The 15,755-nt window shown below is 47.3% G+C and overlaps 1 protein-coding gene and 1 pseudogene across 6 annotated transcripts; both read left to right on the forward strand.

Moving 5' to 3' along the window:
• LOC119353162 overlaps positions 1-2,622 on the forward strand; it is a 29,439-nt pseudogene extending 26,817 nt beyond the window's left edge.
• A 4,818-nt stretch (positions 2,623-7,440) lies between these two features.
• On the forward strand, positions 7,441-14,817 carry LOC119273718 (protein NRT1/ PTR FAMILY 8.5-like). Of its 6 annotated transcripts, XM_037554811.1 has the most exons (8): positions 7,441-7,667; positions 8,242-8,302; positions 8,414-8,631; positions 8,740-9,296; positions 10,337-11,120; positions 12,658-12,817; positions 12,890-13,107; positions 13,216-14,817. In XM_037554811.1, exons 1-8 carry the CDS (start codon positions 7,611-7,613, stop codon positions 14,557-14,559), a joined length of 3,399 nt encoding a protein of 1,132 aa, XP_037410708.1. In that variant the 5' UTR covers positions 7,441-7,610; the 3' UTR covers positions 14,560-14,817. The 6 variants fall into 6 exon arrangements, with proteins under 6 accessions (XP_037410708.1, XP_037410704.1, XP_037410693.1 ...); XM_037554807.1 differs by lacking the exons at positions 7,441-7,667; positions 12,658-12,817; positions 12,890-13,107; positions 13,216-14,817 and adding an exon at positions 7,761-7,902 and having other exon boundaries at positions 10,337-11,327; XM_037554796.1 differs by lacking the exons at positions 7,441-7,667; positions 8,242-8,302; positions 8,414-8,631; positions 8,740-9,296; positions 10,337-11,120 and adding an exon at positions 11,887-12,277.
• Positions 14,818-15,755: the final 938 nt, after the last annotated feature.

Genomic DNA, 15,755 nt, shown 5'->3' on the forward strand with positions numbered 1-15,755 from the left:
TATCAGAAATGCTACAGAAGCTCCCACTCACTTTCTTGTAAATACAGGCCTCTCCAAAAGTCTGTATAAAACCATATGCTTTGATCACACTATCAAAGCGTATATTCCAACTCTGAGAGGCTTGCACTAGTCCATAAATGGATCGCTGGAGCTTGCACACTTTGTTAGCACCTTTTGGATTGACAAAACCTTCTGGTTGCATCATATACAACTCTTCTTTAAGATATCCATTAAGGAATGCAGTTTTGACATCCATTTGCCAAATTTCATAATCATAAAATGCGGCAATTGCTAACATGATTCGGATGAACTTAAGCATCGCTACAGGTGAGAAGGTCTCATCATAGTCAACTCATTGAACTTGTCGAAAACCTTTTGCAACAAGTCGAGCTTTGTAGACAGTAATATTACCATCAGCGTTAGTCTTCTTATTGAAGATACATTTATTCTCTATGGCCTGCCGATCGACGGGCAAGTCAACCAAAGTCCATACTTTGTTCTCATACATGGACCCCATCTCAGATTTCATGGCCTCAAGCCATTTTGCAGAATCTGGGCTCATCATCGCTTCCTCATAGTTCGTAGGTTCGTCATGGTCAAGTAACATGACTTCCAGAACAGGATTACCGTACCACTCTGGTGCGGATCTTACTCTGGTTGACCTACGAGGTTCGGTAGTAACTTGATCAGAAGTTTCATGATCATCATCATTAGCTTCCTCACCTACTGGTGTAGGAATCACTGGAACTGATTTCAGTGATTTTCCAATAAGGGAGAAGGTACAATTACCTCATCAAGTTCTACTTCCCTCCCACTTACTTCTTTCAAGAGAAACTCCTTCTCTAGAAAGGATCCATTCTTAGCAACGAATATCTTGCCTTCGGATCTATGATAGAAGGTGTACCCAACAGTCTCCTTTGGGTATCCTATGAAGACACATTTCTCCAATTTGGGTTCGACCTTATTAGGTTGAAGCTTCTTCACATAAGCATCGCAGCCCCAAACTTTAAGAAACGACAACTTGGGTTTCTTGCCAAACCACAACTCATAAGGTGTCGTCTCAACGGATTTAGATGGTGCCCTATTTAACGTGAATGCAGTCGTCTCTAAAGCATAACCCCAAAACGATAGCAGTAAATCAGTGAGAGACATCATAGATCGCACCATATCTAATAAAGTGCGGTTACGACGTTCGGACACACCATTACGTTGTGGTGTTCCACATGGCGTGAGTTGCAAAACTATTCCGCATTGTTTCAAATGAAGTCCAAACTCATAACTCAAATATTCACCTCCATGATCAAATCGCAGAAACTTGATTTTCTTGTTACGATGATTTTCCACTTCACTCTAAAATTCTTTGAACTTTTCAAATGTTTCAGACTTATGTTTCATTAAGTAGATATACCCATATCTGCTCAAATCATCTGTGAAGGCGAGAAAATAACGATATCCGTCGCGAGCTTCAATGTTCATTGGACCACATACATCAGTATGTATGATTTCCAATAACTCTGTTGCTCTCTCCATTGTTCCGTAGAACGGAGTTTTAGTCATCTTGCCCATGAGGCATGGTTCACAAGTACCAAGTGATTCATAATCAAGTGATTCCAGAAGTCCATCAGAATGGAGTTTCTTCATGCGCTTTACACCAATATGACCTAAAAGGCAGTGCCACAAATAAGTTGCACTATCATTATCAACTTTGCATCTTTTGGCTTCAATACTATGAACATGTGTATCACTACTATCAAGATTTAGTAAAAATAGACCACTCATCAAGGGTGCATGACCATAAAAGATATTACTCATATAAATAGAAAAACCATTATTCTCTGATTTAAATGAATAACCGCCTCACATCAAACAAGATCCAGATATAATGTTCATGCTCAACGCTGGCACCAAATAACAATTATTTAGGTCTAAAACTAATCCCGAAGGTAGGTGTAGAGGTAGCGTGCCGATGGCGATCACATCGACTTTGGAACCATTTCCCACGCGCATCGTCACCTCGTCCTTAGCTAATCTTTGCTTAATCCGTAGCCCCTATTTCGAGTCACAAATGTTAGCAACTGAACCAGTATCAAATCCCCAGGCACTACTGCGAGCATTAGTAAGGTACACATCAATAACATGTATATCAAATATACCTTTCACTTTGCCATCCTTTTTCTCCGCCAAAATACTTGGGGCAGTTCCGCTTCCAGTGACCAGTCCTTTTGCAGTAGAAACACTCAGTCTCGGGTTTAGGTCCAGACTTGGTTTTCTTCACTTGAGCAGCAACTGGCTTGCTATTCTTCTTGAAGTTCCCCTTCTTCCCTTTACCCTTTTCCTTGAAACTGGTGGTCTTGTTGACCATCAACACTTGATGCTCCTTCTTGATTTCTACGTCCGCAGCCTTTAGCATTGCGAAGAGCTCAGGAATCATCTTATCCATCCCTTGCATATTATAGTTCATCACAAAGCTCTTGTAGCTTGGTGGCAGTGATTGAAGAACTCTGTCAATGACACTATCATCAGGAAGATTAACTCCCAGCTAAGTCAAGTGGTTATGGTACCCCAGACATTCTGAGTATATGTTCATTGACAGAACTATTCTCCTCCATTTTGCAGATGTAGAACTTATGGGAGACTTCATATGTCTCAATCCGGGCATTTGCTTGAAATATTAACTTCAACTCCTGAAATATCTCATATGCTCCATGACGTTCAAAACATCGTTGAAGTCCTGGTTCTAAGCCGTAAAGCATGGCACACTAAACTATCGAGTAGTCATCAGCTTTGCTCTGCCAGGTGTTCGCAACATCTGGCGTTGCTCCTGCAGCGGGTTTGTCACCTAGCGGTGCTTCCATGACGTAATTCTTCTGTGCAGCAATGAGGATAATCCTCAAGTTATGGACCCAGTCCATGTAGTTGCTACCATCATCTTTCAACTTAGCTTTCTCTAGGAACGCATTAAAATTCAACGGAACAACAGCACGGGCCATCTATCTACAACAACATAGACATGCAAAATACTATCAGGTACTAAGTTCATGATAAATTAAAGTTCAATTAATCAAATTACTTAAGAACTCCCACTTAGATAGACATCTCTCTAATCATCTAAGTGATCACGTGATCCAAATCAACTAAACCATGTCCAATCATCACGTGAGATGGAGTAGTTTTCAATGGTGAACATCACTATGTTGATCATATCTACTATATGATTCACACTCGACCTTTCGGTCTTAGTGTTCCGAGGCCATATCTGCATATGCTAGGCTCGTCAAGTTTAAACCGAGTATTCTGCGTGTGCAAAACTGGCTTGCACCCGTTGTATGTGAACGTAGAGCTTATCACACCCGATCATCACATGGTGTCTCGGCACGACGAACTATAGCAAAGGTGCATACTCAGGGAGAACACTTATACCTTGAAATTTAGTGAGAGATCATCTTATAATGCTACTGCCGAATTAAGCAAAATAAGATGCATAAAGGATAAACATCACATGCAATCATTTTAAGTGATATAATATGGCCATCATCATCTTGTGCCTTTGATCTCCATCTCCAAAGCACCATCATGATCACTATCGTCACCGGCTTGACATCTTGATCTCCATCGAAGCATCGTTGTCGTCTCGCCAACTATTGCTTTTACGACTATCACTACCGCTTAGTGATAAAGTAAAACAATTACATGGTGATTGCATTTCATACAATAAAGCGACAACCATATGGCTCCTATCAGTTGCCGATAACTATGCTACAAAACATGATCATCTCATACAATAAAATTTAGCATCATGTCTTGACCATATCACATCACAACATGCCCTGCAAAAACAAGTTAGACGTCCTCTACTTTGTTGTTGCAAGTTTTACGTGGCTGCTACGGGCTGAGCAAGAACCGTTCTTACCTACGCATCAAAAACCACAACGCGGTATAGTGATTGCTTTTTGATCTTCAGAAAGAACCCTATTCATTGAACCCGATTCAACTAAAGTTGGAGAAACTAACACCCACCAGCCACCTGTGTGCGAAACACGTCGGTAGAATCAGTCTCGCGTAAGCGTACGCGTAATGTCGGTCTGGGCCGCTTCATCCAACAATACCGCCGAATCAAGAATCAACTAGTGACGGCAAGAAATATGTATATACCCACGCCCACAACTCCTTTGTGTTCTACTCGTGCATATAACATCTACGCATAAACCTGGCCCAGATGCCACTTTTGGGGAACGCAGTAATTTCAAAAAAAATCCTACGCACACGCAAGATCATAGTGATGCATATCAACGAGAGGGGAGAGTGTTGTCTACGTACCCTCGTAGACCGTAAGCAGAAGCGTTATGACAACGCGGTTGATGTAGTCGTACGTCTTCACGATCGACCGATCCTAGTATCGAAAGTACGGCACCTCCGCGATCTGCACACGTTCGGCTCGGTGACGTCCCATGAACTCACGATCCAGCAGAGTGTCGAGGGAGAGCTTCGTCAGCACGACGACGTGATGACGGTGATGATGATGCTACCGGAACAGGGCTTCGCCTAAGCACCGCTACGATATGACCGAGGTGGATTATGGTGGAGGGGGGCACCGCACACGGCTAGAAAGAATCAACTTGTGTGCTCTAGGGTGCCCCTGCCCCTGTATATAAAGGAGCAAGGGGGAGGCCGGCCGGCCTTGGGGCACGCCAAGGAGGGGGAGGAGTCCTCCTCCTAGTAGGAGCAGGACTCCCCCTTTCCTAGTCCAACTAGGAGGAGGGAGGGGGAAGGAAGGAGAGGGAGAGAGGGAGGGAAAGAGGGGGCGCCGCCCCCCTCCTTGTCCAATTCAGACTCCCAAGGGGGGGCAGCCCTATGGCCCGTCCTCTCTCTCTCACAAGGCCCATGTTGGCCCATTAGTTCCCCCGGGGGTTCCGATAACCCCCCGACATTGATAATTATCCGGTGATCCCCGGAACTCATTCGGTGTCCGAATATAGTCATCCAATATATCAATCTTTATGTCTTGACCATTTCGAGACTCCTCTTCATGTCCGTGATCACATCCGAGACTCTGAACTATCTTCGGTACATCAAAACACATAAACTCATAATACCGATCGTCACCGAGCGTTAAGCATGCGTACCCTACGGGTTCGAGGACTATGTAGACATGACCGAGACACGTCTCCGGTCAATAACCAATAGCGTAACATGGATGTTCATATTGGCTCCCACATATTCTACGAATATCTTTATCGGTCAAACCGCGTAACGATATACGTTGTTCCCTTTGTCATCGGTATGTTACTTGCCTGAGATTCGATCATCGGTATCTCAATACCTAGTTCAATCTCGTTACCGGCAAGTCTCTTTACTCGTTCCGTAAGGCATCATCCCGCAACTAACTCATTAGTCACATTGCTTGCAAGGCTTATATTGATGTGCATTACCGAGAGGGCCTAGAGATACCTCTCTGACAATCGGAGTGACAAATCCTAATCTCGATCTATGCCAACTCAACAAACACCATCAGAGACACATGTAGAGCACCTTTATAATCACCCATTTACGTTGTGACGTTTGGTAGCACACAAAGTGTTCCTCCGATATTCGGGAGTTGTATGATCTCATAGTCATAGGAACATGTATAAGTTATGGAGAAAGCAATAGCAACAAACTAAACGATCATCGTGCTAAGCTAACGGATGGGTCAAGTCAATCACATCATTCTCTAATGATGTGATCCCGTTAATCAAATGACAACTCATCTCTATGGTTAGGAAACATAGCCATCATTGATTCAACGAGCTAGTCAAATAGAGGCATACTAGTGACATTTTGTTTGTCTATGTATTCACACATATACTAAGTTTCTGGTTAATACAATTCTAGCATGAATAATAAACATTTATCATGATATAAGGAAACATAAATAACAACTTTATTATTGTCTCTAAGGCATATTTCCTTCACAAATGACATCTCTTTCTCTATAGGAATTGACATGCATGCCATCTCACTTCCTATGATTTTCCTATTCCTATAAAATTCCTATCCTATGAACCAAAGAAGGCCTCAATAGAAAAAATACTATGATGTGAATCAAAGGACATCTCTTTTCCTATTTCTACTCAGGCCTCCTTTGGTTTAGAGGAATCTTGTAGGAATTTCATGGGATATGATTTCTATAGGAAAAATTCCTTTAGATCCCTTTGGCTTGTAGGAATATAATCCTATTCTTATGAAGGAATTCTTCCTATCCTCCACATTTCATAGGAAAATAAGGCCTCCTTTGGTTTGTAGGAATCTCATAGGATTTCTATAGGATAGGATTTGCATAGGAAATTTTCCTTTGAAGCCCTTTGGTTTGTAGGAATGGATTCCTATTCATTATATGTAGGATAGGAATCAATTCTTCATATTTTGGAGGAAAAAACATTAGCTAAGGCCTCTTTTGGTTCATAGGATAGGATTATCGTAGGAATAGGAATCTTGTAGGAAATGAGATGACATGTATTTCAAATCCTATGAGTAGGAATAGGAAACAAGATGTCATTTGGTTGACACCAAAGGAATTTTTCCATTGAGTCTAGGCTCATTTCTATTTTCTTATAAAATGTGGAGGATAGGAACCAATCCTATGTAGGAATAGGAATCCATTCATATGAACCAAAGGGCTCTAAAGGAAAAAATCCTATAAGAATCCTATCCTCTAGAATTCCTATGAAATTCCTCCAGACCAGAGGAGGCCTAAGACTCAATGGAAACATTCCTATCCTATGCATCAAATGACATGTCTTTCTCTATAGGAATTGAGATGCATGTCATCTCACTTCCTTTGATCTTCCTATTCCTATAACATTCCTATCCTATGAACCAAAGGAGGCCTAAACATTTGCCTAGACTTCATGGAAAAAATCCTACGATGTGAATCAAAGGACATCTCCTTTCCTATTCCTACTCATAGGATTTGAGATACATGTCATTTCATTTCCTATGACTTTTCTATTCATACATTTTTCCTACCCTATGAACCAAAAAAGGCTTCATAGAATTTGAGATACATGTCATGATTTTCCTATTTCTATGATTTTCTTATCCTATGAACTAAAGGAAAACAAAATAAAGGACATGCTCAACACGAGCGGAGGAAAGTCGCCGGTGCCACTGCTACTGCTACGTTTTTCCTCAGGGAAAACAAAATAAAGGACAGGCTCAACACGAGCGGAGGAAAGTCGCCGGTGCTACTGCTACTGCTACGGGAGGGAATCAGTCAGGGAAGATCCGTTCCGCTCTCACTGTCTACAGCAGTAGTATACTCGAGCTCCAGGAGACCAGGACATAAGGAAATGAATGAAGTTGGGTGGATCCGAATAGAAAACGACGGAGATAATTAGAATACGCAACGCGCGCAAATAATGAAGCCACGGTTCGATGAGAGCAAATAAAAGTCGTTGGTACTGGCGGCTACGTGCCGTGCCAAGGACGACCACCAAGTATGAGTAGCTGGGAGGCTGGAACGGGAGGAAGCGGACCCGGGGGAAGGTGAGGTGAGAGAGTCGGAGGGAGCCCCGCTCCGGCCAGCCTCCGTCGGCACCCACGGCCGGCAGCGGCAGCGGCAGCGGCACGCCATGGACGCGGAGGCCGGAGAGGCGCCCCTCCTCTCCCACCAGCACAGCCCCAACCAGGTAACCCCGCCTTGCCCACCGGAAAAGCCCATTCCCCAAAAACGCCTGCCTACCCGCCACCCATTTATTTCTCTGGCTCTGGCTCGGCGCCTCTACTACATCACAAATCTTCTTCTACTTCTTGCACCACCACCAGCATCTCTCGCGTCGCAAGTAGGGACAGGTTGAGATCAGGCTCCTCGGATTCATGGCCACGCCACGGGCTTCAGATTCGGCTCCGGGTTTGTCAGATAGGGTTGGTGTTGCTCAATTTTAGTACTACTCTCATTGTAGTAGACTGTAAGTACACGGCGCTCATCCTGTTAGATCTCCCCGTCGCTCGCTTGCTTGTAGCAGCAAGCAGCGCGCACATTCCGATCTCGGCTCACTTACATCACATCCAAATTCCACCTTAGATTCGCACTCCTGCTTGCCACTCCTCTGCACTGACGCTTGGGCACTTGCTATCCACCTCAAACTAAATCTCTCGGCTCTCATCCCTGCTCCCTAAATTGGTCAACCATTTTCTTCCTCATTTCAAGTCGCACAATCTGGTCACCTTTAACTTGCTTCATCTGTTTCTCCATGCATACAGGTCCCGTCGGCAAATCACAACGGCAAACCCTTCAACTGGAAGGCTCCTGCTATTATCTTGGGTCAGCTCCTCCTCATGTTAGTTCCTACCAGTCTCATGGATGCAAACAAACCTACTATACTATGAACATTTTCTTCTCTTGCAAACAAATTAACACTCCTTTTCACCGCAGCGTTTGAGTTCTTGGAGAGCATTGCCTACGCTGGTATTGCCCTCAACTTGGTAGTATATCTTGGGAAGGTCCTTCATGGAACTACGGCTTCAAATGCCGCGAATGTCGATACATGGAACGGCACCACGTTCCTCACGCCCGTTCTCGGAGCATTTCTTGCTGATACATACTGGGGGAAGTACAAGACCGTCGCAATCTCCATAATATTCTATCTTACTGTAAGTACATGCATTCTACAAATTCAGAACTTGCTCTCTGTTATGCTCATTTTATTGCAGTCATCATGTGTGATTTCTTAACTCCTCAATTTTTCTGTCAACAAATAGGGGCTGCTCATCATAACTGCTTCGGCGATCATTCCATCTTTACAACCCGCCGCATGTGAAGGAACTTCATGCCCTCCTGCCACAGGGTTTCAGAATTTTGTCTTCTTTACTGCACTATACCTTGTCTCGGTTGGGACTGGAGGGGTTAAATCAGCTTTGCTCCCACTTGGAGCTGATCAGTATGATGATTCAAACCTTGAGCAGAGTAAAAAGAAGCAGGCTTTCTTTAGCTGGTTCTTCATTGCCATTAACCTTGGCGTCTTCATCTCGGGGACAGTTGTTGTATGGATACAGCAAAATGTTGCTTGGTCTCTTGGATTCGGCATCTCATCGATATGCCTCATTATCGCCACAGTTGCCTTCTTGGCAGGAACACCAATCTACAGGGTTCAACTTCCTACTGGAAGCCCACTGAAAAGTCTTGTAGCGGTGTTTGTCGCATCATTTAAAAAGAGGAAAGTGGAGGTTCCTGCTGATAGCTCAATATTGTTTGATGGGAATGAAACCGACTTAACCAATGAGGCACCAAACAAATTGGCACATACCGAAGGATTCAGGTACGTTTATCACATGATGAAATCCAGGCTGGTAGCATAGCCGGACAAGTTAGTTCAAATTTGTTTGTTGTAAAAAGAAACTTATTTCACATGATTTCAAGAATTCCCCACTAGCTACAAATAGACATATGGAAGGTGTAATATCCCCCTTAACATTATTTTACGAAAATAGAGTCAAAACATATTTATGAAATCAGTAGCGTTTTTTATATCCTTTTTCTTGTAAAGAATGGTGTTGTTAGAGCTGCTGGGAAAATGTGAATTTTTTTTTTGTTCTTCTAAAAAAATGTGATTTTTGTATCAAAAGGTTACATTGACATGTGGCCTTGATTTGTTCATGTGAATCTCAAAGAGAAATTAAGCTCAGTCTGTCCTCATATTGTACTCGAGGTCCTCCGTCCCAGAATATAAGATGTTTTTGCAAGCTAAAAGGAGTACTATTCTTCAACCACAACCTCCGATTGTAATTAGTAAAAAAAATGTCATGAAACATATCAGTCCTAATTAGCCCCATCTAGGGCCTGTTCGGTTTCTCTCCGCTCCCGTGACTCAGCTCCCGGAGCGGAGCGGGCTGCTGCAGCTTTTTACGGAGCAGCTCAAATCGAGCTCCGCAGCTCCGTGGAGTTGAGCGGAGTGGAGAGATCCCAAACAGGGCCCTAATCTACCAGATAGAATTAAGTTGTCTCTCGCAACATTGTACATGTGAGTCATGTTATGTTATATAATGATCAAACATTAGAATTTTTTAGAATTTTCTGTGGCTGTGTTCATTGCAATTGTAGTTACCCTCCTTTAAAAAAGACAATACGTAGAATTTTTGCATTTGTACTACAGTATAATACAGCAAATCCAGTTTCTGTTACGTGTAACGTGTTAGTTATAATCATGGACTCGTGGTAAAGTTTGTGTGCAATTTGAGTCATTTTTGTTACCTTTCAGTCGAATAGGTATTCTGCACTTTGACAGTTGAATTCTTTCAGGTGCTTTGTTACCTTTTAGTCGAATATGTATTCTGCACATTGACATTGGAATTCTTTCAGGTGCTTAGATAAGGCTGCCGTAGTCTTAGGGGACCAAGAGATAAAGGAGAGCCTTTCTGGGCGTCCATGGATGCTATGCACAGTAACTCAGGTGGAGGAAGTGAAGATCCTTGTTCGGATGCTTCCAATATGGTTCACCAGCGTGTTCTACGCAGCTTCCATGTGCCAAACGGCCACCACCTTCATCCAACAGGGGAACAAAATGAACACAAAGATTGGATCCTTCTCCGTCCCTCCTGCTTCCATGAACTCTGCCTCGGTGGTCTTCATGATGATCTTTGTCGTGATCCAGGACAGCATTGTGATCCCAATGGCCAGACGATACACCGGAAACGTCGCCGGGCTCACGCAGCTGCAGCGCATGGGCGTTGGCCGGTTCCTGGCGGTCCCGGCGCTGGCCGCGGCCGCGCTGGTTGAGATGTGGAGGCTGCGCAGCATCAGGGCCGGCCACAACCTGAGCATAGCATGGCAGCTCCCCCAGTTCATGCTCATCGCCTGCTCCGACGTGTTCTGCGGCATAGCTCAGCTCGAGTTCTTCTACTCGGAGGCCCCCATGTCGATGCGGAGCCTGTGCTCGGCGTTCTCGTTCCTTGCGATGTCGCTTGGATATTACCTGAACTCGATGATCATCTCGGCCATCGCTGCTCTGACGAAGGGCGGGGGCGGGCAGGGCTGGCTTCCCGCCGACCTGAACGACGGGCATCTCGACTACTACTTCTGGCTGTGGGCGGGGATCGGCGCGGTGAACTTTGTTGTGTACACGGCATTCGCCAAGAATTACACGGTGAAGAAAGTCGAGCTCCGGTGAACACGGTTTGCTGTCGGTCACAGGCGTACGTTTTTCATCCTCTTTGTTGTGTATGTACCGTCTACAAAACCAGTTCGATGTAATTAAATATCGCCCAAAATTCCTGTAGCTGTGTTCATTTGAATAAATATAAAAGGTGCCTTTGGAACAGAAATGAAACAAAGCTAGCTCCCTCTGTTTGCAGCTGTGCATACGTCAATACGTCTGAACTTTGAATTCTCACTAGTATGACTCTGCTGGGGTGCTATCCGCGTTTATTCACCAAGAGGCCTCACTTCTATGGCCTACCTAACATCTGAACTTCCAGCAATACATCTCTTGAGCGGTTCTTGTTGACCAGCAACACATTTGCGGATCACACTTGAATCAATGTGCCTAGCCCAGTAGTTGGGGAATTGGTTGGGATTGATGAGAGTCACATGGCGAGGTTGCCCGTCGCCAGCAGTTCCAGGAAACCCAAGTAGCCAGGCAAGTTGCAAGTTGAGCTGGATCGGCAATACTAGACTAGTGCCAGCACCGTGAACGCGGACAGACGCAAGGTTGGGTCATTGGCTGCTATAGTTTTAGCTCATGCATCGAGCTAATCCCGCGGCCTAATTAAGTGGTCGCAAGTCGCAACTGCCTGCCTAGTGGCCGATGAAGAGCTGACCAGAAGTAGCCCAAGTCATAAACTATAACAGCAAGCGGTGCTCGACTGCTCGTCTGAATCTGGATGCCTTCCAGTGCTCTCCTCGCTGTTATCTTGCAGCAATGTCAGTAGTGCAGTAGTATGTTAGTGACAACTGGCCGCAGTATCAAATGCGCGTGCCTGGTCTACTCCGAGCTTAACTCTGAGGCCAAAGGAAAATGAGAAGCAGCAGCTAGAGCGATCTTGTGCTACATCACTGTCGCCGCCCACGTCCCATGCACATCAGCAAACGCGAGAGCGGCATCGAAGGACGGTTGGGTAGGCCGTAGCTGCCTGAAACGGGGCTTCCGTGGCGAATCCGGGCTGCCTTGGTGTCTTGGGTTGCAAGGGAAGGTGACGTGACCCGCCGCCTATCCCTCCGCCTTCTGCCCCAACAACCATGGATGGCGCCAAGGCTCACGGTCCCGCACCGCCCGCACGCCCACGGCCGCCTCTGACGGATGAGGTACGCCGCACATCTTTTCTTTGGGTTTTTCAGTGCACTGCGGTGGCGTCGCTGCCCGCGGGTTTGGTTCAAGGAGGGAGGGAGGGAGGGGGAGGCCACTCCATCCAGCTCGTTTATCCTCCCCGCCCGTACCTGTCCGGTTGCTGACCGGGGCCGAGCGGGATGACGCGCTGCCCTCGTCCTGTAGCTTGACTTTCACCGCGCGCGACCAAATCCGCCGAGCTCATCAATTCCACTCCGGTCTCGCGGTTTACTATTTTAGTTACTGTTTCATTCATTTCATTTCATCCCGCTGCCTTGTCTGTCTGTCATAGTCATTAGAACCTTCCGTCTTTGCTCCTGGTCGATCTTTACTCGCTGAATCTGGATGCGGCCTGCAGATGGCGTCCTCTGCTGGTAATGGCAAGGAGATGGCCGCGCTCGAGTCCGGCCATGGGTCGTCGTCCTCCTCCTCCTCGTCGCCGGCCGCTGCTGCCAAGATGACGGCGGTGGCGGGGAAACCGCGCCCCTTCACCTGGACAGGGCCTGCCATTGTTATGGGTAAGTAACCAACGACGACGACGATTTCCATTGATTCATGTGGCTGAATGAATGACTGGCTGTGGTGTGCAGGCTTCGAGTTGCTGGAGAGCATCGCCTTCTCCGGCGTTGCGCTGAACCTGGTCATCTACCTGGGCACCGTGCTCCATGGCACCACCGCCTTCAACGCCGCCCACGTCGACACCTGGAACGGCACCACCTTCATCGTCCCCGTCCTCGGCGCCTTCCTCGCCGACAGCTGCTGGGGCAAGTACAACACCATCGTCGTCTCGCTCCTCTTCTACCTCGCCGTCAGTATCATCCTCTTATCTTCATCACTTCACTTGTGATTCAGTCAGGCAAAAGTCGTACTGTAGTTGAGATTGATAGGGAAATGAAATGTCGATCGATGGATGCAGGGCCTCGTGCTGCTCACCCTGTCCGCGGCGATCTCGCCCTTCCGGCCGTCGTCGTGCCAGGGGCTCTCGTGCCCGCCGGCCTCACGGACCCAGTTCTCCGTCTTCTTCGCGGCGCTGTACTTGACCTCCATCGGCACGGGGGGCGTCAAGTCGGCGCTGCTCCCGTTCGGGGCGGAGCAGTACGACGACAGCAGCCCGGAGGAGAGCCGGAGGAAGCAGTCCTTCTTCACCTGGTTCTTCGGCGCCATCAACCTCGGCATCTTCGTCGCCGGGACGCTCGTGTCCTGGCTGCAGCAGAACGTGTCCTGGGCGCTCGGCTTCGGCGTCTCCGCGCTCTGCCTGCTCCTGGCGGCCGCGGGCTTCCTGGCCGGCACGCCCTGGTACAGGGTGCAGCTCCCCGCCGGCAGCCCGCTCAGGGACATCCTCAGGGTGGTGGTGGCGTCCGTCAAGAAGAGGAAGACCAGGCTGCCTGCAGCCGCGGGTCAAGGTGACCTTGGCCTGCACGAGGTGGCGGAAGACGACGACCTGCAGAAGCTGGCGCACACCAAGGGGCTCAGGTGCCTGGACAAGGCCGCGGCGAAGGGCGGCGACGGCCGCGAAGGCCCGTGGAATCTGTGCACGGTGAGCGAGGTGGAGGCCGTCAAGATCCTGGCGCGCATGGTGCCCATCTGGGTGACGTGCGTGCTCTACGCGGCGTCCCTGGGGCAGATGACCACCACCTTCATCCAGCAGGGGATGACCATGGACAACAAGCTGCTCGGGAAGGTGAAGGTGCCGGTGGCGTCGATGGTGTCGATCGAGGTGGTGTTCATGCTGCTGTGGGTGCTTCTGCACGACGCCGTCATCATGCCGCTCGCCAGGAGATGGGGCCGAGCCGGGAGCGCCGGGCTGTCCCAGCTCCAGCGGATGGGCGTGGGGAGGGTCCTGGTGGTTCTGGCGATGGCGACGGCGGCGCTGGTGGAGAGCCGGCGGCTGCACGTGGCCGGTGCGGGCAGGAAGATGGGCATCGCGTGGCAGGTGCCGCAGTTCGTGCTGGTGGCCGGGTCGGACGTGTTCTGCGGGATCGCGCAGCTGGAGTTCTTCTACGGGGAGGCGCCGGCGTCGATGCGCAGCATCTGCTCCGCCTTCTCCTTCCTCGCGCTGTCGCTGGGGTTCTACGTCAACTCGGTGGTGGTGACCGCGGTGGCGGCGCTGAGGCCCGGGTGGCTGGCGCGCGACCTCAACGAGGGGCACCTGGACTACTACTTCTGGCTGTGGGCCGTCATCAGCGCCGGCAACCTGCTGCTCTACCTGCTGCTTGCCGCCCAGTACACGCCCAAGCAAGTCCTCCGCCACTCGCCATAGCCGCCGGCACCGAGTTAGCTAATGCACTGCTCCGTACTACTGTATGATGAAATGTCTGAATGATGATGTAACTTGGACACATCACGCCGTAGAAGTCTTGCCGGATATAACTCTTGTTTTGTACATGTTCAGAGAGTGTCGTTAACGTTAACTAAGCTGGGAGATATGTAAGGGCAATTTTATCTTTTAGCAAAACAATGGGTGAATGATTTTCAGTTCTTTGTCCTTAGGATGAATGCAATCATAGTTTCTTGGTTATACTGTAATCGCATAAGGTTTTCTTGCGTACAATTTGTTTTCTGAAAAGCATAATTTTCTGCAACAATACTCTTGCTGCGAAATCTTTTCTTCTCTAACTTTCTACAACAAGAGTCATGTTACAAAAATCTCTTCTTCTCTAATTTTCTACAACAAAACATCTGATGCAAAATATTCTCTTATTTAATTTACTGCAACAAGACCCCTATTGCAAAACTTTTTCTTCTCTATTTTTCTGCAACAAGACCCTTGATACAAAACTTCTTCTCTATTTGTTTGTAACAAGACTCTTGTTGCAAAACTTTCATTGCAATAGACCCAACATCTCTAACTTCTTCTATGTATTCCTGCAACAAGACTGTTGTTGCCAAAACTTGCAAGACCGCCGACGGCTGCAACTCGAAGAGAGCAACCCGTGGTCTCTGCATCACCCCATTTGTTGCGGTATACTTTTTCGAAACAGGTGCTCAGTTATAAGAACTGTAGTACGGAGCACTCTGCATGATCAGATGAGATTCAACGCATGGATAGGAGAGATAAAAATATGCGGCCATTTCGTCAGAGATAGAGATGGAAAGAAGCGGTGCGCTTACCCATCAAAACATGTGTCAAAGCATAGAACGTGGTGGATGTGAGAGGAAAGATCGATCCGTTGACCACTAGCTTTTTCCAATTTCAATTTAGTTTTAAAGGTTTTCGTAGTTTTATGGGGGCTTCTAAAGGCAAACATATTGGTTTCAATCGACAAGTAGTGTCAATGTAAATGATTGTTATCAACCTACGGATGGATATTGATAGGTTCCTCCACCTCGTCTCCTTCCTATTCCAAACACTCCTCTCCCAGATGTCATATCCGCCCGAATGCTACTCGTCTCGCGGTTCCTCATGTGTCCCCCTCCTTCGATCCCCTCCCAAGTGTCCTCCTCCATGACAGTTAG

This window comes from Triticum dicoccoides, chromosome 1A (assembly GCF_002162155.2).
Source record: "Triticum dicoccoides isolate Atlit2015 ecotype Zavitan chromosome 1A, WEW_v2.0, whole genome shotgun sequence".
In the NCBI taxonomy this organism is placed as follows: domain Eukaryota; kingdom Viridiplantae; phylum Streptophyta; class Magnoliopsida; order Poales; family Poaceae; genus Triticum; species Triticum dicoccoides.